Source organism: Dioscorea cayenensis, chromosome 15 (genome assembly GCF_009730915.1).
Source record: "Dioscorea cayenensis subsp. rotundata cultivar TDr96_F1 chromosome 15, TDr96_F1_v2_PseudoChromosome.rev07_lg8_w22 25.fasta, whole genome shotgun sequence".
NCBI lineage: Eukaryota > Viridiplantae > Streptophyta > Magnoliopsida > Dioscoreales > Dioscoreaceae > Dioscorea > Dioscorea cayenensis.
Genome location: NC_052485.1, coordinates 548,775 through 563,709, shown reverse-complemented (window position 1 = coordinate 563,709; position 14,935 = coordinate 548,775). Strand labels below are relative to the sequence as shown.

At 40.0% G+C, this 14,935-nt stretch overlaps 1 protein-coding gene and 1 pseudogene across 1 annotated transcript; both read right to left on the bottom strand.

The window, feature by feature from the left end:
- Nucleotides 1-6,359: 6,359 nt before the first annotated feature.
- On the bottom strand, nucleotides 6,360-8,994 carry LOC120276948 (annotated as a pseudogene).
- A 189-nt stretch (nucleotides 8,995-9,183) lies between these two features.
- Nucleotides 9,184-11,804, bottom strand: LOC120277866 (5' exonuclease Apollo-like). Its single transcript, XM_039284712.1, has 4 exons — nucleotides 11,479-11,804; nucleotides 10,705-10,913; nucleotides 10,250-10,357; nucleotides 9,184-9,956 (listed from the first exon to the last, which is right to left on the bottom strand). The coding sequence occupies exons 1-4, from the start codon at nucleotides 11,768-11,770 to the stop codon at nucleotides 9,270-9,272; spliced, it is 1,296 nt and encodes a 431-aa protein (XP_039140646.1). The 5' UTR covers nucleotides 11,771-11,804; the 3' UTR covers nucleotides 9,184-9,269.
- Nucleotides 11,805-14,935: the final 3,131 nt, after the last annotated feature.

Sequence of the window (14,935 nt, the reverse complement as noted above, 5' to 3'; positions counted from 1 at the left end):
TCACTCAGGCCCAAAAAGAGCAACTGGAGACCACATCGTCAAAACGAACTACTCTGTAGGAACAATGTCAATCCCTGTCTGTCCACCAAGGAACTGCAGACTACGCTTGGCCGTAGACACCGACCCTTCCAATTTTGCTTTTTTGGCATCTGGCACTGCATTTATCCAAGACAAGAACATATAAATAACTTTCAACAGCACAGACTGATAAACAGAATAAACATTGTTAAAAATTCGAGCATTTCTCTCAAGCCAAACATGCCACAGTAAAGATCTAATAACAAGGTCCACGGCATCCTTGATAGGTTTTGGAATAAGAGCTCGCCAGCTCCCCCACAATTCTTCAACAGAGCGAGGAGAGGGTGGAAAATGAAAGCGAGTTGCAAGGAAAGCCCACAATCTAACAACAAAAAGGACACAAGAGGAACAAATGGTCCACGGTTTCAATATCCGCATTGCGATAACACACAAGTAGTCGTCGGAAGTTTATTGCAGACCTCTAGCAAATGTAGATCGCTCGGAGTAAGAATACTATTATCCCACACGAGCCAGCTTAAACAAGATGATTTTTCTTCGAGCAAGGGAGTTCCAAATTGAGTTGGTGATTCCACAGGTAACGCCACCATGAATGAGAAAACTGTAAAGAGATTTAACAGAAAAGATGTCGTTTGAAGTAAGGGCCCACTTCTTGGTGTCTACAGCTCCGCGAACCACAAGTCCAAGATTTGCGACTCGTTCCGCTAACTCAACATGGTCAGATTTGAACCAGGACTCCTGGGTGAGATGGATGAGTTCTTTGACTGTACCGAACTGCCTATTCGAGGCAATGAAAAGATCTGGCCACAGATTTTTTTTGGGGCACAGTTATCCACCCACCTATCTAACAAAAATAAAGTTTTTTCACCATTGACCACTACCGAAGAAACATCAGCTTGAAAAGCCGGAAGATTGTGGAGCAACTCGTTCCAAATGAAGGATCTTCGGTTAGGAGGTTTGCTATGGAGGTTCCAACCTTGAGCAGAGTTGGAGTAATTGAACATGACTATTTTATCTCCGCACCAGGAGGCCCCATAAGTCAATTTCCACCACCACTTTGCTAACAATGCATTGTTAAAAACTGCAAGGTTCACAATCCCCCACCCTCCCTGTTCTCGAGGTCTACAGATTCTGTGCCACTTTACCAGCCTCATTTTTTGATGATCAATGGCTGAGCCAGACCACAGAAAATCCATGCGTATCCTATCAATGGCTTTTATCACCCAGTAGGGAAGTTTGAAGATAGACATCCAGTAGTTCGGGGTGGTAGAGAGGACAGAATTTACCAATGTTAGCCTGCCACTAAAAGAAAGAAGCTTTGCTTTCCAAGTTTGCAATTTCGATCTAATCTTCGAAATAAGTTCCTCCCAGACTTATCGAGAAGGTCGACAACCAGAAATTAGAATCCCTAGGTAACTCATAGGAAGAGTGCCCCTAACACAGTTGAAAGTTCTAGCAAGATGTTCCTCCGGAAGCTTGTTTTTTTCCGAAGAGAAAAGGCAGGTTTTATGATAATTAACTTTTAATCCAGAAATACCTTCGAACAAAATAAGGATTAATTTGATGATGCGAAGGTCCTCCTGCCCCCCAGCTGTAACCACAAGAAGATCATTTGCATACTGGAGATGGCACATTTTCCCATGAACTCCCAGAGGAACCCCGAAAAGGATTCCAGAGGTGAGAGCGTGGTTGAACATTAGGCTAAGCACATCCGAGACAAGCGCAAAGAGTAGGGGGAAAGTGGGTCTCCTTGCCTGAAACCCCTGAGATATCTAATGTAACCCACCTGTTCTCCATTAATGATAAAATTTGCTTTTGAGGAGATGAGGATAGCCTTAACCCAGCCTACCCAACGCCCACTAAAACCGTAGGCCTGGAGAAGGTCGACTAGAAAATCTCAGTCCACCATATCGAAGGCTTTAGCGAAATCCACTTTAACAATGTGACCCGGAATTTTCCTTCTGCGGAGGCTAAAAATCAGTTCCTCCACCGCAAAAATGTTATCTAGGATACATTTGCCTTTGATAAAGGACGATTGCGATTTATCAACCAGGGAGTCAATCACTTTACTCAACCTTGAAGCCAATAATTTAGACAGAATTTTTAAAACTGAGTTAATGAGGCTTATGGGTCTAAAATCTGCCGGGCCTTCAGAATTGGAACTTTTGGGAATGAGAGCAATGCTAGCCCAATTTATACGCTCTACATTGATAGACCCTTTGTGAAAATCGGAGCACAGGGTAAGAACATCGTTTTCAATAATATTCCAAAATTTTTGGAAAAAGGAAATGGGAAAGCCATCAGGACCCGGAGCTTTTTCAGCCCCAAGATCGAAAACAGCGCCTTTGATTTCTTCCCTCGAGAAAGGGGCATCCAAAATTGAGAGATTCGGGAGAAGTTTGTTACTCAACAACGAATCCCAGGAGAAACGGAATCTGGACTACCTTCTCGTTCCAAAAATATTTTGGAAATGGGAGGTGAACGCTTTCCTTAAATTTTTCCCCGCCCTTCCACAAAAAAACACCATTATCTAAAAATCCTCGGAATGAAATTACGATTCCTTCCGACCATTTGCAATCGCATGAAAAACATTTTGTGTTATTGTCGCCTTCTTTTACCCATAGAGCTCGAGATCTTTGCTTCCAATAAATTTTTTCTTGTTTGAGCAATATGGAAAAAGCGTCATGAGTATTAGATTCAGTCAACAATTCCGCAGGAGAAAGGGACCTAGACTCTTTAGCCTGGTCAAACAAATCAAGAGTGTGCAACAACTCTAATTTTTGAGACTTGAGAGCCCCAAACTTTAATCTAGACCACACTCTTAATTTTGGTTTGAGAAATTTTAGTTTTTTTGCTAGAATGAAGGCTCCACACCCCCTCAGGCAAGTTTCATTCCACCAAACAGAAATTAACTCTGTAATACCTACCTCAGAATACCCGAATTGTTCAAACCTAAAAGGTCGCCCCTTAGAAAGGAAGGAACCTGCTTCCAAACGTAGAGGCACATGATCAGAGCCCAATCTTGGCAAACTAGTCTGATGCACTCTGGAAAAAACATCTAACCACTTTTGGTTAACCAAGAATCTATCTAAACGGACCCAGATAGGGTCGCTCTGACCATTGGTCCAAGTGAATTTTCGACCCACCAGAGGAGGTTCAACAAGAATCTGTCAACTGAGAAAATTGCATTGAAGTCACCATAGATAACCCAAGGCATATCAGTGTGACAATTCCTTAATTCCTCCGAAATAAGGTTTGAGGTGCCTTAGGTTTGGCCCATAAACCGCAGAGTGCACAACCAAGTAGAATGATCACAAAGGTTGGTAAATTCCACTCGAAGGCAAAAAAAGACCCTCACGGAGACAACCCTCCCTTTCCTAAGACTACTTGCTCCAACCTATGACCATGCCTCCCGAGGTACCATTGGCGGTGTGAGAAGCGTAAAATGATCTAGCTTAGATCCGCCAATTTTTCCTCCAGTGAAGGTTGGAAATTTCGGATAACTTTGTCTCCCCGAAAACAACAAACCTTAACTCGGTGCAAGTTAAGAAAAATCCCTTTATTAAGAATTTTTTGGAAGGCCTACCGAGCCCCCTCACATTCCAAGAAATGATATTTAAATTCATAAAAACAACTAACATGGCCGAAGCATCCACTTAGGATGCGATAGCTGGGCTCCTGACAGGAGCCACAATGCTACAATCAGAGTTATGAATCATAGCAAGACATTCTTCTTTATGCCCATTTAAATCAACTAAAACAATACCACAAGCAGAGCAGAATTTATCTAATTGAACATCTGACCAATCAGAAATTGAAAGAGGTTGGGGGTTGGTACCTTCAGGGGAGAGTGAGCTGGATCCTGCAAGGGAGATTAAAGTCTTCCCACCAGATAAAGATTCCCCAGGAAAGATGGTATCACCTGCAAGGGAGAGCTTGACAGTGAGGAAGAACGAGAGCATGAAGAGCCACAAGGCATCAACAGGGAAGAATGTGTTGCTTCTGGTAGCCATTTCTGTTCAGCATTTGTTCATTGCTTAGACTATAAATCCTAGAGAGACCGATGATGAAGTAAAGCAAAGACTTGACCTGACCAAGTCGGTCATGGGGCATTTAATTAATGCAGGTCTGATCAATGAAGTTTATGGTTCCGTGAGTTATTACAATTCATACGTTTGTGGCCAATGATTTTCTTTGACGGTTTTCTTGTTTTTTAGTCTTGTCTTTCTATTTCCAGTTTTTTTTAATTATCAAATATCCTAATTATCTTGGCGGTCAGTGATTGTGTGTAAAAAAATAATAATAATAATAATAATAAAAAATTGTCAAATAATCTAATTATCTTGGAGGCAGGCTTACTCTTCTTAACTCGGTTCTGTCCTCAGTGCCGACGTACTAGATGTTCATGTTTCACCTCCCCAATTGGGTCATTAAAGATATTGACCGGATTCGTCGGGATTTCTTATGGTCGGGCCCCGACATTGAATCTCCTAGATGTCACCTTGTTGCGTGGAAGAATATTTGTCGTTCAAAGGAGCAAAGGGGTTGGGGTATCTTGGACCTCTCCGCCTTTAATTTGGCCCTATTGGGCAAATGGAGATGGAAATTACTGACCGACTCGAACTGGGGTTGTGCGAAGGTGCTTCAATTCAATTATAATAAGCCATCCTGGAACTTGTTCGTCCAATCTAGAGGCAGAATTTCTTTCTTTTTGGTCGGGGTTCCAAAATGTCTAATCATGATTCAGTGGGTGTGTCAGGGTTAAAGTTATTACGGGTAAGGAAACATTGTTTTGGAAAGACCGTTGGCTCAATGGTCATGCTCCCATGCTGCTTTGGCTGGATAAATTTTTGTCATCTCCAACGCAGAATGAGACTGTGTTTGAACTGCTTCATTTACTCGAACATCAACCGTTCTCTGATGATCCTGATTCCTGCGAGCTCCCTTGCTATGCTCGAACTCGCTCGGGATTGATTTGGATGTGAGGATCGGAGTCTGACGCAAATGGCTCCTTTTCGCTAAATCTTTCTACGATCGCTCTTTAATGATGGGGGTCTCCGATGCCCGATAGCTAAATTCTTTTGGAAAGGCCCTTGCCCAAGGAAGGTCAATATTTTTCAATCGGGTTGGCTTGGAAGAATAAAAATCCTTACCCTTGTTAATCGGCTAGCGTAGGTGTACATGGACTTCGACCGACACTTGTGTTCTTTTGTCATCTGCCCTCGTAAACTGTGGATCATCTGCTCCTCCAATGTCAATTCTCACTCGGATGTTTGGTCTGCAACTTAGTAGGATCATCCAGTTACCACCTCTTCCTAATTCTTTGGCACTTTTATGGGGGGTCTGAGGATCGCCTCGCACCTCGATTACGGGGTGATTGGGGACGGGTGGTCAAAGCTTTCTTGTGGTCTATTTGGCTCGCGAGAAACGATGTTATTTTTTCTGATAAATATGTGAATCCGTTGGCTATTTTAATGATGACTGAACACTCCATTTTATCTTGGTTCTCTGCAGCTCCAGAGGGGTTGAGATCGACGCTGGATGACTCTATCTCCTCCATTCGCCGTAGCTTAGAGTTCACTGGACCTCAGTTTGAGGGGGCGGAGGCTACTCCTACGACTGAGGAGAATCAAGATGGTGGAGAGAGGTAATTAGGTGCCTTTTTCGTTCTGTGGGTCAGGAGAAAACCCGTTGTTCCTCCTTTTTTTGATGTTCTGTTTGTTGTTATTTTGGTAATGTTGTTCCACTACCTGTGGACTGCTGTTGTACTTTGTTTCTCTTTTTTTATTTATGATGCGAGTATATCCACTTTTTCAAATTATCTTGACGGTCAAGTAACTTCAATAGATAATTGTTAAATTATATAATTATCTAGGCGGTCAGTGACTTCAATCGTTAATTATGTATGTCCTTAGTTCTTTCTAACTCTCTGTATTAGTATTTGTTATCTTTCTAATATATTTAAAATGACTGATTATTTGTTCGAATAAATAAATAAATAAATGAGAGCGACATTACTTATGCCAATTCCTTCAGGCAGCAAAGAAGCAAAAAACTCGATCAAAGGATTGCTTAGAAGCTACAACAACAAATTTTTTTTTTTCTCTTAAAAAACCTGGAAACACCAAACATTTACCAAAGTACATCATAGTAGAGGATCCTTGAAAAACTGAAGCTAGTATTGCTCATTGAACAAAAATTTATGAAACTTGTAACATTTATTCAGACACTACACATTGCATACATCCGTAAGTTTGAGCTCTGGAATAGCGTTTTTGGATTGGCGTTTAAGAACATTGAAAACTTCTTCGGGAGCACTTCTCTTTGAAACTATTCTTCTAGAAGCTAATGAAGAGAGTATGGAATTGGAGGCACAGTCACCTCCAGAATGCCCTCCAGCATTTGAATTACCTGGTTCATTGACGGTCTCTGAGCATCCATGTCTTGAATGCACCAACAAGCTACCCTACAAGCCCTTGTAAGCTCTTGCTCAAAGCTATAAACATCAGCTTTTGGTGTTATTGGAAGGCCTGATATCCATTCTGAAGCAATATAACCTACTGTTCCTCTAATTGTTGGCAAAATTCGGCTGATATCTCGCCCCATGAGCTTTGCCAAAACAAACTCTGCCACCTTAGGACAGAAGTTTTCATCCAGAAGTATGTTCTCTGGTTTGATGTCACAGTGAATTATGCAATCTCTACATTTTTCATGCAGATAGGCCAAGCCCCTTGCAGTGCCAAAAGCAATCTGGTATTCCATCCTCCAGTTCAAAACCATTGTTCTGTTCTGAAAGAGCAGAGAATCTAAAGAACCATTTCCCATGAACTCATAAACCAATAATCTCTTGACAGTTTCGCAGCAGAAGCCACAAAGATGAATCAAATTCACATGCTGGATTATTCCAATTGTGCCAACTTCTGCTCAGAATTGTTTCTCTCCTTTCTGAAAGCCCTAGAGTTTTTTCACAGCAACCAAAGTCAAGTCAGGCAATGATCCCTTGAAGAAAGAACTAAAACCACCACTCCCTATTCTTTCTGAGAAGTTCTTGGTTAACTTCTTTAGTTCTCTGTATTTGAATGACACCAACCCATGAGAGAATCCATGATCCCCTCTTTCACAGAATCTCTTGGTCAAGACAAAAGCAAAGACTAAGAAGATGATGAATCCTCCAACTATACCAATCATAACACTGGTGGTCATTTTTTTACTGCTGTGCTGAGCCAGAAACTCAGGAGCAGCAAGCCTAAGATAAATAAAAACCTCTTAACTCTTACTAGATGATGCTTGCCGAATATTATTGAGATCTCCAACCCAAATAGAACACAAACCGCCACCGTAAGTGTAAGCAGTACAAGAACAATTGGTCAAGCAAGCTGATTTGCAGCCTTCAGCACTCTCAGTTACTACTGCTTTTGAATGTCTTGGCAGCCAAGTACTAGCAAATTTAATAAACCTGTCCATCTCTCCTTGGCTGCCACACTGAAGAGCAGTTTTCCTCACACATCCTCCATTTAAGTAGTTTAAGTCCCAGTCATTCTGAGGAGAAGGTTTGAAACCTTGCAGGCATCCACACAACTGAGCTCGATCATCATCACAAACACTGAAAACTCCACAGATAGAGTGAACATCACATGGCATTCTTGGTTGAGACCAAACCCATGACCATACTGCACTATTGTTCAGCCATGCCCACTGCAACATCTTCCCTGATACATCAGCAACTGATCTTGTGAGGAAACTTGTGTCAGAGAGTGTAAATGATGTATCTCACTCTCCACAAAGGCATATTGATAGAGATCGCTTGCAGTCATTCCAGGTAATAAGCTGAAGAACTGACCATTCCATTTGCCACAGGTCCAGTAAATCTCTGAGCCATTCCAGGACTGAACCATTTGATTCTTTCCTCTAATGTCCACACCAAAAGAATGAGGCCAAGGTGAAGGATCATATGGACTTCTCCATTAAGCGAGTGTCATGTATTCCTTTGTGATCCTGTTCTAGCCAAGCCACTGTCCTGGAAGCCATGTATCTGTTGGATGATCAAAACTCTGCCAATATACAATCGATGAGTTCAACAAATCCCTTAGAATAAAATTTCCAGAGTCAAGCAGCACAGCAATGGTTGATTTTGAAGCAATGGAAGTAGCATTAGTAGACCAAACTGAAATTTGAATTTGTTAAAAAGGTCCGAGTTTCCATCTTCCTATATTTTCAGCTCAGCCAACAAGGAATCAGACACAGGTTTATCTCTGTTAGCTACCCAAACTGCTGTTTTTTCAGGTCTCTTTTTGTACCCATTGCCTATGTAGGAATTCTGAGACTTACCTGGCTTGAAGAAACCAAGTTCAAAAATGGCACCTTGGGAGACAATGGTTTGGTTTCCTGAGAGAGACTGTCCAAGAGACAGAGTATCAGATGCAATAGAGGGGTGACCATTAAGAATGAAGGAGAAACAGCAGTAGAGGCAGGAGAGAAGCAACAATCTGAGGGCAGACCAATCCATGGTGATCCTGGTACCAAAATCTCTTTCATAGACATGAAGGAGCATCAATCAGTATAAATTTCTGGGAAGCCGAAGAACAGTTGAAAGACAAATTTTCCAGAATTTAAGAAATACCTGTAGATATCAATACTATATTCCTTCCTGTTTGTTTAGTATTAGATGAGCTGACATTCAACTTCAGTGATCACCTGGTAGTAGGTACACATTTGCCACATCAAAGTCGAACACCTAGAGAAGGATAATAGCTCTAATGATATTATAGAAGAAAACCCAATGAATTGACTTTTTCTTCTTTTTTTTTTAACTTGAAAAATTCATGGAATCAATTTAAGCGATGAAAAGAAATAAGCTAACGGAAAACCTCCTTACTGCGTGATTGTGTGTAAAAGAACATGTTGAACAAATAAGAGATCATAGTTTGAAGACTAAGGTACCTATGATTGTTCACTATATACAAGGCGAGAAACTGTAGTTATGAAATTGAAAAGTCAAAGTCACATATTGTGGCATCTGTAACCACTTCACTATATATATTTAAGAGTAAAGAAGGATGAACAAAAGGGCCAAAGTTCAAAAAATTGGTTGTCCAAAAAGCATGACTAATTTTGAATGCAACACTTCTAACTTTGTAAGGTGCCTGTGATAATTACATCACAAGTTAGACAATTTCATCATTCAACTCAGATTCTTTTACTGTCAACATTTTCCACAATGTCTATGCCTCATGCTACCCTTTCTCAGTGCAACCTTCGTTTCTATTAGTTTTGGAGGCAGAAGGTTGAAGATGTCTTCCACATTTCACATTTGATCTGTTCAAATTCTGATGCAAAACAGCTCTCCTGTTAAGTTTATTGCGGAAAGAAGCATCCAGATGATTCCCTCTGACTTTTGTGCTGATCTCACTTCCAGAGACTGTACATAATTCACAGTTGAGATTATCAAAGTGGTGACAAGGATGGATATCGAAAGAGGACGCAGACACAATACCAAACACGTTTTTGGGCAGCACAGTCCTCATAAGCTCCTGTATCTCACTGAAGCATGCATGGTCAGAATATGGAAATGAATATGAATACTCTTGGAACTTCCAAGGAGGTTTTATCTGATCTCCAGCCAATTTTATATTTCCATTTGTAGATCTTTTCCTATTGTTCTTACTTTTCTCACCGCTATGACCTTCTGATTCTGACAGACCAACATATCCAATATCCTTCTCAAAAGCTAGAGAACCCCATGTAAGACCAGAAGGCATGATACCTATGGTGGGGCATATAGTGTTCAGTCCCTCAAGTGTATCTAATGTAAAACTATACCTAGGAACAGCTCGGACCCTGGTTAGACTGGTATCTGTTGTAAAAATATCATCCAACCCAAGAATGTGCATGGTCTTCAAGCGCTCTGGCCATACCCATATCTTGCAGGAAGATCAAAAATTAATGACCATGTGTATTATTAACCTCAAGCAATAAAACAACCTGATGCAGGTGTAAATAAAAAAGAGAGACCATCAATCAATTACATTTACATCCACTTGTTCTCAGCAGATAGAGGGAAAGATAGCAAATTTGGCACAGCAATCAATGTTATCAAGGAACATGCACAATTAGTTCTCATGGAGAAATTTGAGGGGTAACAAAGAACTTGAATTTTTTGGAACTAGACTAAGTAGGGAATCTGCATTTAAAAGAGTAGAATAAGGTAGATTACCTTTACGCCCAAAGCTTGTGAAATATAAACCAATAAGTTTTCTTTCCCCAGGTTGTCAACAGCAATTATGATTTCATCATTGGGATGCTGCTTTATAAAATCAACTACCTATAATTCAAACATGCAATTATCCTCAGAGAAATACTTCTACAACAAATCATTACAACAAGGCCAAAAATATAAAAATAATAACTCAAACAAGCAATTATTCTTAGAGAAATACTTTCTCAACAAATCATTACAACAAGCCCAGGAAACATAAGAACAAAAGGGAGAAACTTCCTGAGTATACAATACAAATCATACCAGGAGGTTAAACTTCTGGAAAGTAGAAAAAACACAAAAACTGACACACTGACAAGACAAAATGTACATAATGCAGAACAAAGTATATATCGAAAGCAACAAGCATCTCCACATGTTAACCATGACAATAAGAAAAAGCATTTGATTACCTGTTGGGCGGCAACTTCTCGAGTAGGAAATGAAAAGAATGGATGACAGTAAGTGTTGTCCAAGTAAAGCAAATCTACTCTTTCACCTCCCAGAGCATCAAGAAGGTTTCTCCTAGCCAGTTGTGCCCTTTCAGAGTCCAATTCCCATCGAAAATCCCCAGTATGTAACACAGTTCCAAATTCACCACGGAACAAGTACATCACTGCACCTGACCAAGATCCAAAATTTCCAGTTCAATAGTATATCTAGCCAATCAAATTGAACATATAGATTTGGAGAAGAAAACAGCGCAACATTCAATTAAAATTTGAAGAAAACAAGTAATGAATACAATGTTTTCTCATAATTCCTTTTTGCAGGAGCAAAAAGTGTTCTAGTACCAACAATAGTAGTACTTAATTTAACTTGACAAGAAATGATTTTGACTTCAAAGTGAGAGCCAATGTTGGAAGCCTTGAAGAATTACTAGTGTCAAATAAAGAATAAGTTTGTTGTATGCACGACTTCCAGTAAAAATTTGCGTAAACGTCTAAAAAGTAAATGCGCAAATATTAGCTGATTATCAACATTGTGCAACTATAAAATCAATTAGATGAAAAGAGATTTTTCAAGTAAGAAACTCTGAATAACAGAAACATCCAACAGACTCCATCTTCATCAACTGACACGCATACATAAATCGCCCAAAAAACCTTAATTTCTCACTAACAAATTCCAAGAAGCGACTGACAAAGAGAAAGAGAAACAAAAGATTAAGATCAAAGGGAACAAACCGGGGCAGTGATTAGCGTCGATTGGGGTGACAAGAATATGGACCTCGGATCCAGAGCATTTAGAGATCAAAGTGATGGAGTGGGTGAGACCAATCTCCAGAACCCGAATCAAGGAGGAATCAAGCCCGGGGAAGCGAGAGGGGAGGAGGCGGGCGGTGATGGGAGAGCAGAAGAGGGGCCCGAGGGTCCATAGCGGAGAGAGGCCTCTGGTATGGTCAGCATGGAGGTGAGTGAGAAAGTAAGCCTGGCTCCCTTTCACCCATCGATCTATGGAGACCAAGCCCTTCTCCATTGACGGAGCTCCGAGGTCGTGCCCTAGTTTTCCTCTCTTTTCACAAAGCTCTTTTTAGTTTTTACTCTCTAGGATGGCTTTATGGCGGGAAAATTGTAATTCGTTTTTTTCTCAAACAACCCTCTTATTTTGCATATTTATATAAAATAAATACTATATATATTTGAATATTGTCATCTTTTTATTATAAATATAAACTAAAAATTTTAAAACACTATGTTAAACTTTCGATCTTGATGTTTATTTTTCGCAAAGATGATAAGCTTACGTTGGCTTAACAATCTCGTATGGATGTATTAACTTGCCTAGGCATCAAAACTAGGAAACTCTAATCCATAAATTCACTCAAAGATTCCTAGCGTGAAAAACCTCACTCCTATCCTTTAGAGGAAGACTCACTTTAGTTAACTCAGTTCTCACCTCTATTCACATATATTGGATGCCAATCTATAAGTCCCCTACTTGGATTAGTAAAGCAATAGATATGATTTGTCGTGACTTCATATGGCACCAGGGACGGAATCAAGACTTATTGGTAGAAGAGGCTGAGAGCAAAATGTCAAAGAAATTTTATTCAACATAACAAATGTTTTCAATACAAAATAGTGTGACAATGTAATCTTTGATTAAAATAATCTATTTTATTATGCATTTTGCTATGTAGATAGATGTATCATTTTTTTACGCATTTTGTCATATATACTTAACACTAAACCTTATTTAATTATACATTGGATCCAAACATGGGCTGATCAATAACCCTATCTTACAAAACCCCCAAAAACCTCCTCCCAAGCAAGACCTTAAGGGAAATAGACTACACTATAAATAACACTCTTATTCATCTAAGCAGCGATTCTAAGGATCACAAATGTTAGAGTCTTACCTCGAGCAGACTATGTTCTGTCAAATCCTTTTATAACTTCTTGAGCGATGGAGGTACTCAATACCCATCTAGTCAGGCAATCTATATAGGAATCTATCCAAGGAAGGTTAAATCTTTCACCTGGTTAGCTTGACACAATAAGATTCTCACTTTGGAGAATCTTATGCAACAAAAATGTAGCATACTTCCAATTACCACTTGTTGTGTTGTGTTGTGCAACTATTGAATCAATGGACCACTTATTTCTTCGCTGCCAATTTACAATGCTCATTTTGGAAACACTTTTTTTATAGTGTCGTAATCAGATTCCACTTCCACTGTCCATCGCTAATATGTGGGGACCGTGGAGAGTGTAACCTAGGAAACTCATTAGGAAACTTGGGATGTTCTTTCTAAAGCTAACCTTTGGCAAATTTGGCTCAAAAGAAATAGGCGCATATCTGATTCATCTTTTATTTCTCATATTTTTCTGATTACTAAAATTACTAACACTATTTGTTTGGGGTTTTCTTCATCCTCGGAGTTAAAAGGCTAAAGATGGAAGAATTGACTAGTATTATTAAGAAAAGCCTGGATTTTGCAATATCTAGGAGCGTGACTTTAATTAGTAGTCCTGAGGGTTACCTGATTGAGCTTGCTAGCTTGTCAGCAAGTGCCATTTGTCATGTTTTATTTCTTGAGCTCTTTTAGAGATACTCACGTCATAGCAAGAGCTTTAGATTTGTTTGTTTAGTTTGTTTCTAGCTCCACCACTAGTGAACTTTTATTCACTGTCTTGTTCTTCTGTTGGTCTTGTATTTCTGTCTTGTGTACTTCTTTTAACGTTCCTTTTTTTTAAAAAAAAAGTGGACGAACTACACCATGATAGCATTAAAAATAAAAAGATACATGAGCCCCAATACAACAAAAACGCCCAGCTCACCAAGAGTACACCAGCAGGAAATAGAAAAAACAACACCGACAGGGGAAATTCCCACCAAACAAAAATGGAAAATACAAGATAAAAGAGGAGAAAGAGCAAATAAATAGAGCTCAACCGCCTAATTAACCACAAACAAAAAACACATGAAACTTGGAAAGAACCCCCAGCCAAAGGGGGTGCGATGGATCAAGGTGAAATGCTGCTAAAGGTGTGGATCCTCGTCACTCTTGGAAGCGTCAACATCACTGGTTTTCGTGCAAAGACTACGCGAAAGAGAGGGTGCGCCTAATCAAAGGAATGGAGGGCACCAAAAAGATTTGTACCGAGTCAAAAAGTGCAGAAAAACTAAACTGTAAGTAACCGATCAATTTTACAAAATTATCGTGAGGGCCAATTCTTTTTTAGCGTGTACTATATGTCTTTCTTTTAATACTATTGGGGTTTGTGTATATATATATATATATATTAAAAAAAAAAGAATGCATGTTAATAGTTCCAAGGCAAATGCTGTCAAGAGAAGCCTGGAGTTTTCTGACCCAGGTGGGGTGAGCCGTGCCACCTAGGAAGATCGAGCTTAGTACGGGCTAGATTCGCGAAGTCCCTGATGCCTCCTAGGGAGCTCTCTATTTTCCCTTAGGTGTTTTTGTTTTCTTTTGTATCTCGTTGCTCCACTTCTAGTGGACTATGTTGTTCGCTTGTTTCTGTTTTGGTTATGTGGTCATTTCAGACTTTAGTTACATGTGTCGCTGTTGACGCTGTTTGTTGTCATCTTGGCATGTAACTGATAAACTTTATAATAAACGTGGTTTATCCACTTTGTCAAAATAAATAAATAAATAAATAGTTCGAGGGTAAATTGGTCATTGCCTCGATCAACCATCATCTAGAACAAAAAGACCGATGACCACGAGAATCTTTGTTCGATGAGGGGGATATAGGGGGATATATTTCTCTCCACGCCATGTGAATAGGGGATTGCAGTGCGGCATTTATCTTTGCATTACCTTTTCCAATCGCTTCCCCTTAGAAAATGGATGACGGCCATGTTACCAGATGTTGCTTCTTGCTGATTAACGCCTTCATCTACTTAACCCTCAATAGCGATATCCATTCCTCATTGGCAGTGGATACAATCTCTCCAGGTCAGTCTCTCTCTGGGAACCAGACATTGGTTTCCAAAGGTGGCAGCTTTGAGCTTGGCTTCTTCTTCCTAGGTAACTCACACAAATACTGTGAGGTGTCCAGTCCTGTTTGAAGCTCTAAGATGGATGTATAACTCCAATATTGAGTTTGTGCGAGGAATTCATGCAACGAATGCGAGAATGGAATGACGGGCCCAGGCCCGAATGGGACCGTA

Excerpts from the sequence above, each read along its gene's own strand:
- LOC120277866 (XM_039284712.1), bottom strand. The coding sequence starts at position 11,770 with ATGGAGAAGGGCTTGGTCTCCATAGATCGATGGGTGAAAGGGAGCCAG. Across the intron at positions 10,914-11,478 it reads CGACGCTAATCACTGCCCCG|GTGCAGTGATGTACTTGTTC; the intron begins GTTTGTTCCCTT and ends GATCTTGGTCAG. Across the intron at positions 10,358-10,704 it reads GAGAAGTTGCCGCCCAACAG|GTAGTTGATTTTATAAAGCA; the intron begins GTAATCAAATGC and ends TTTGAATTATAG.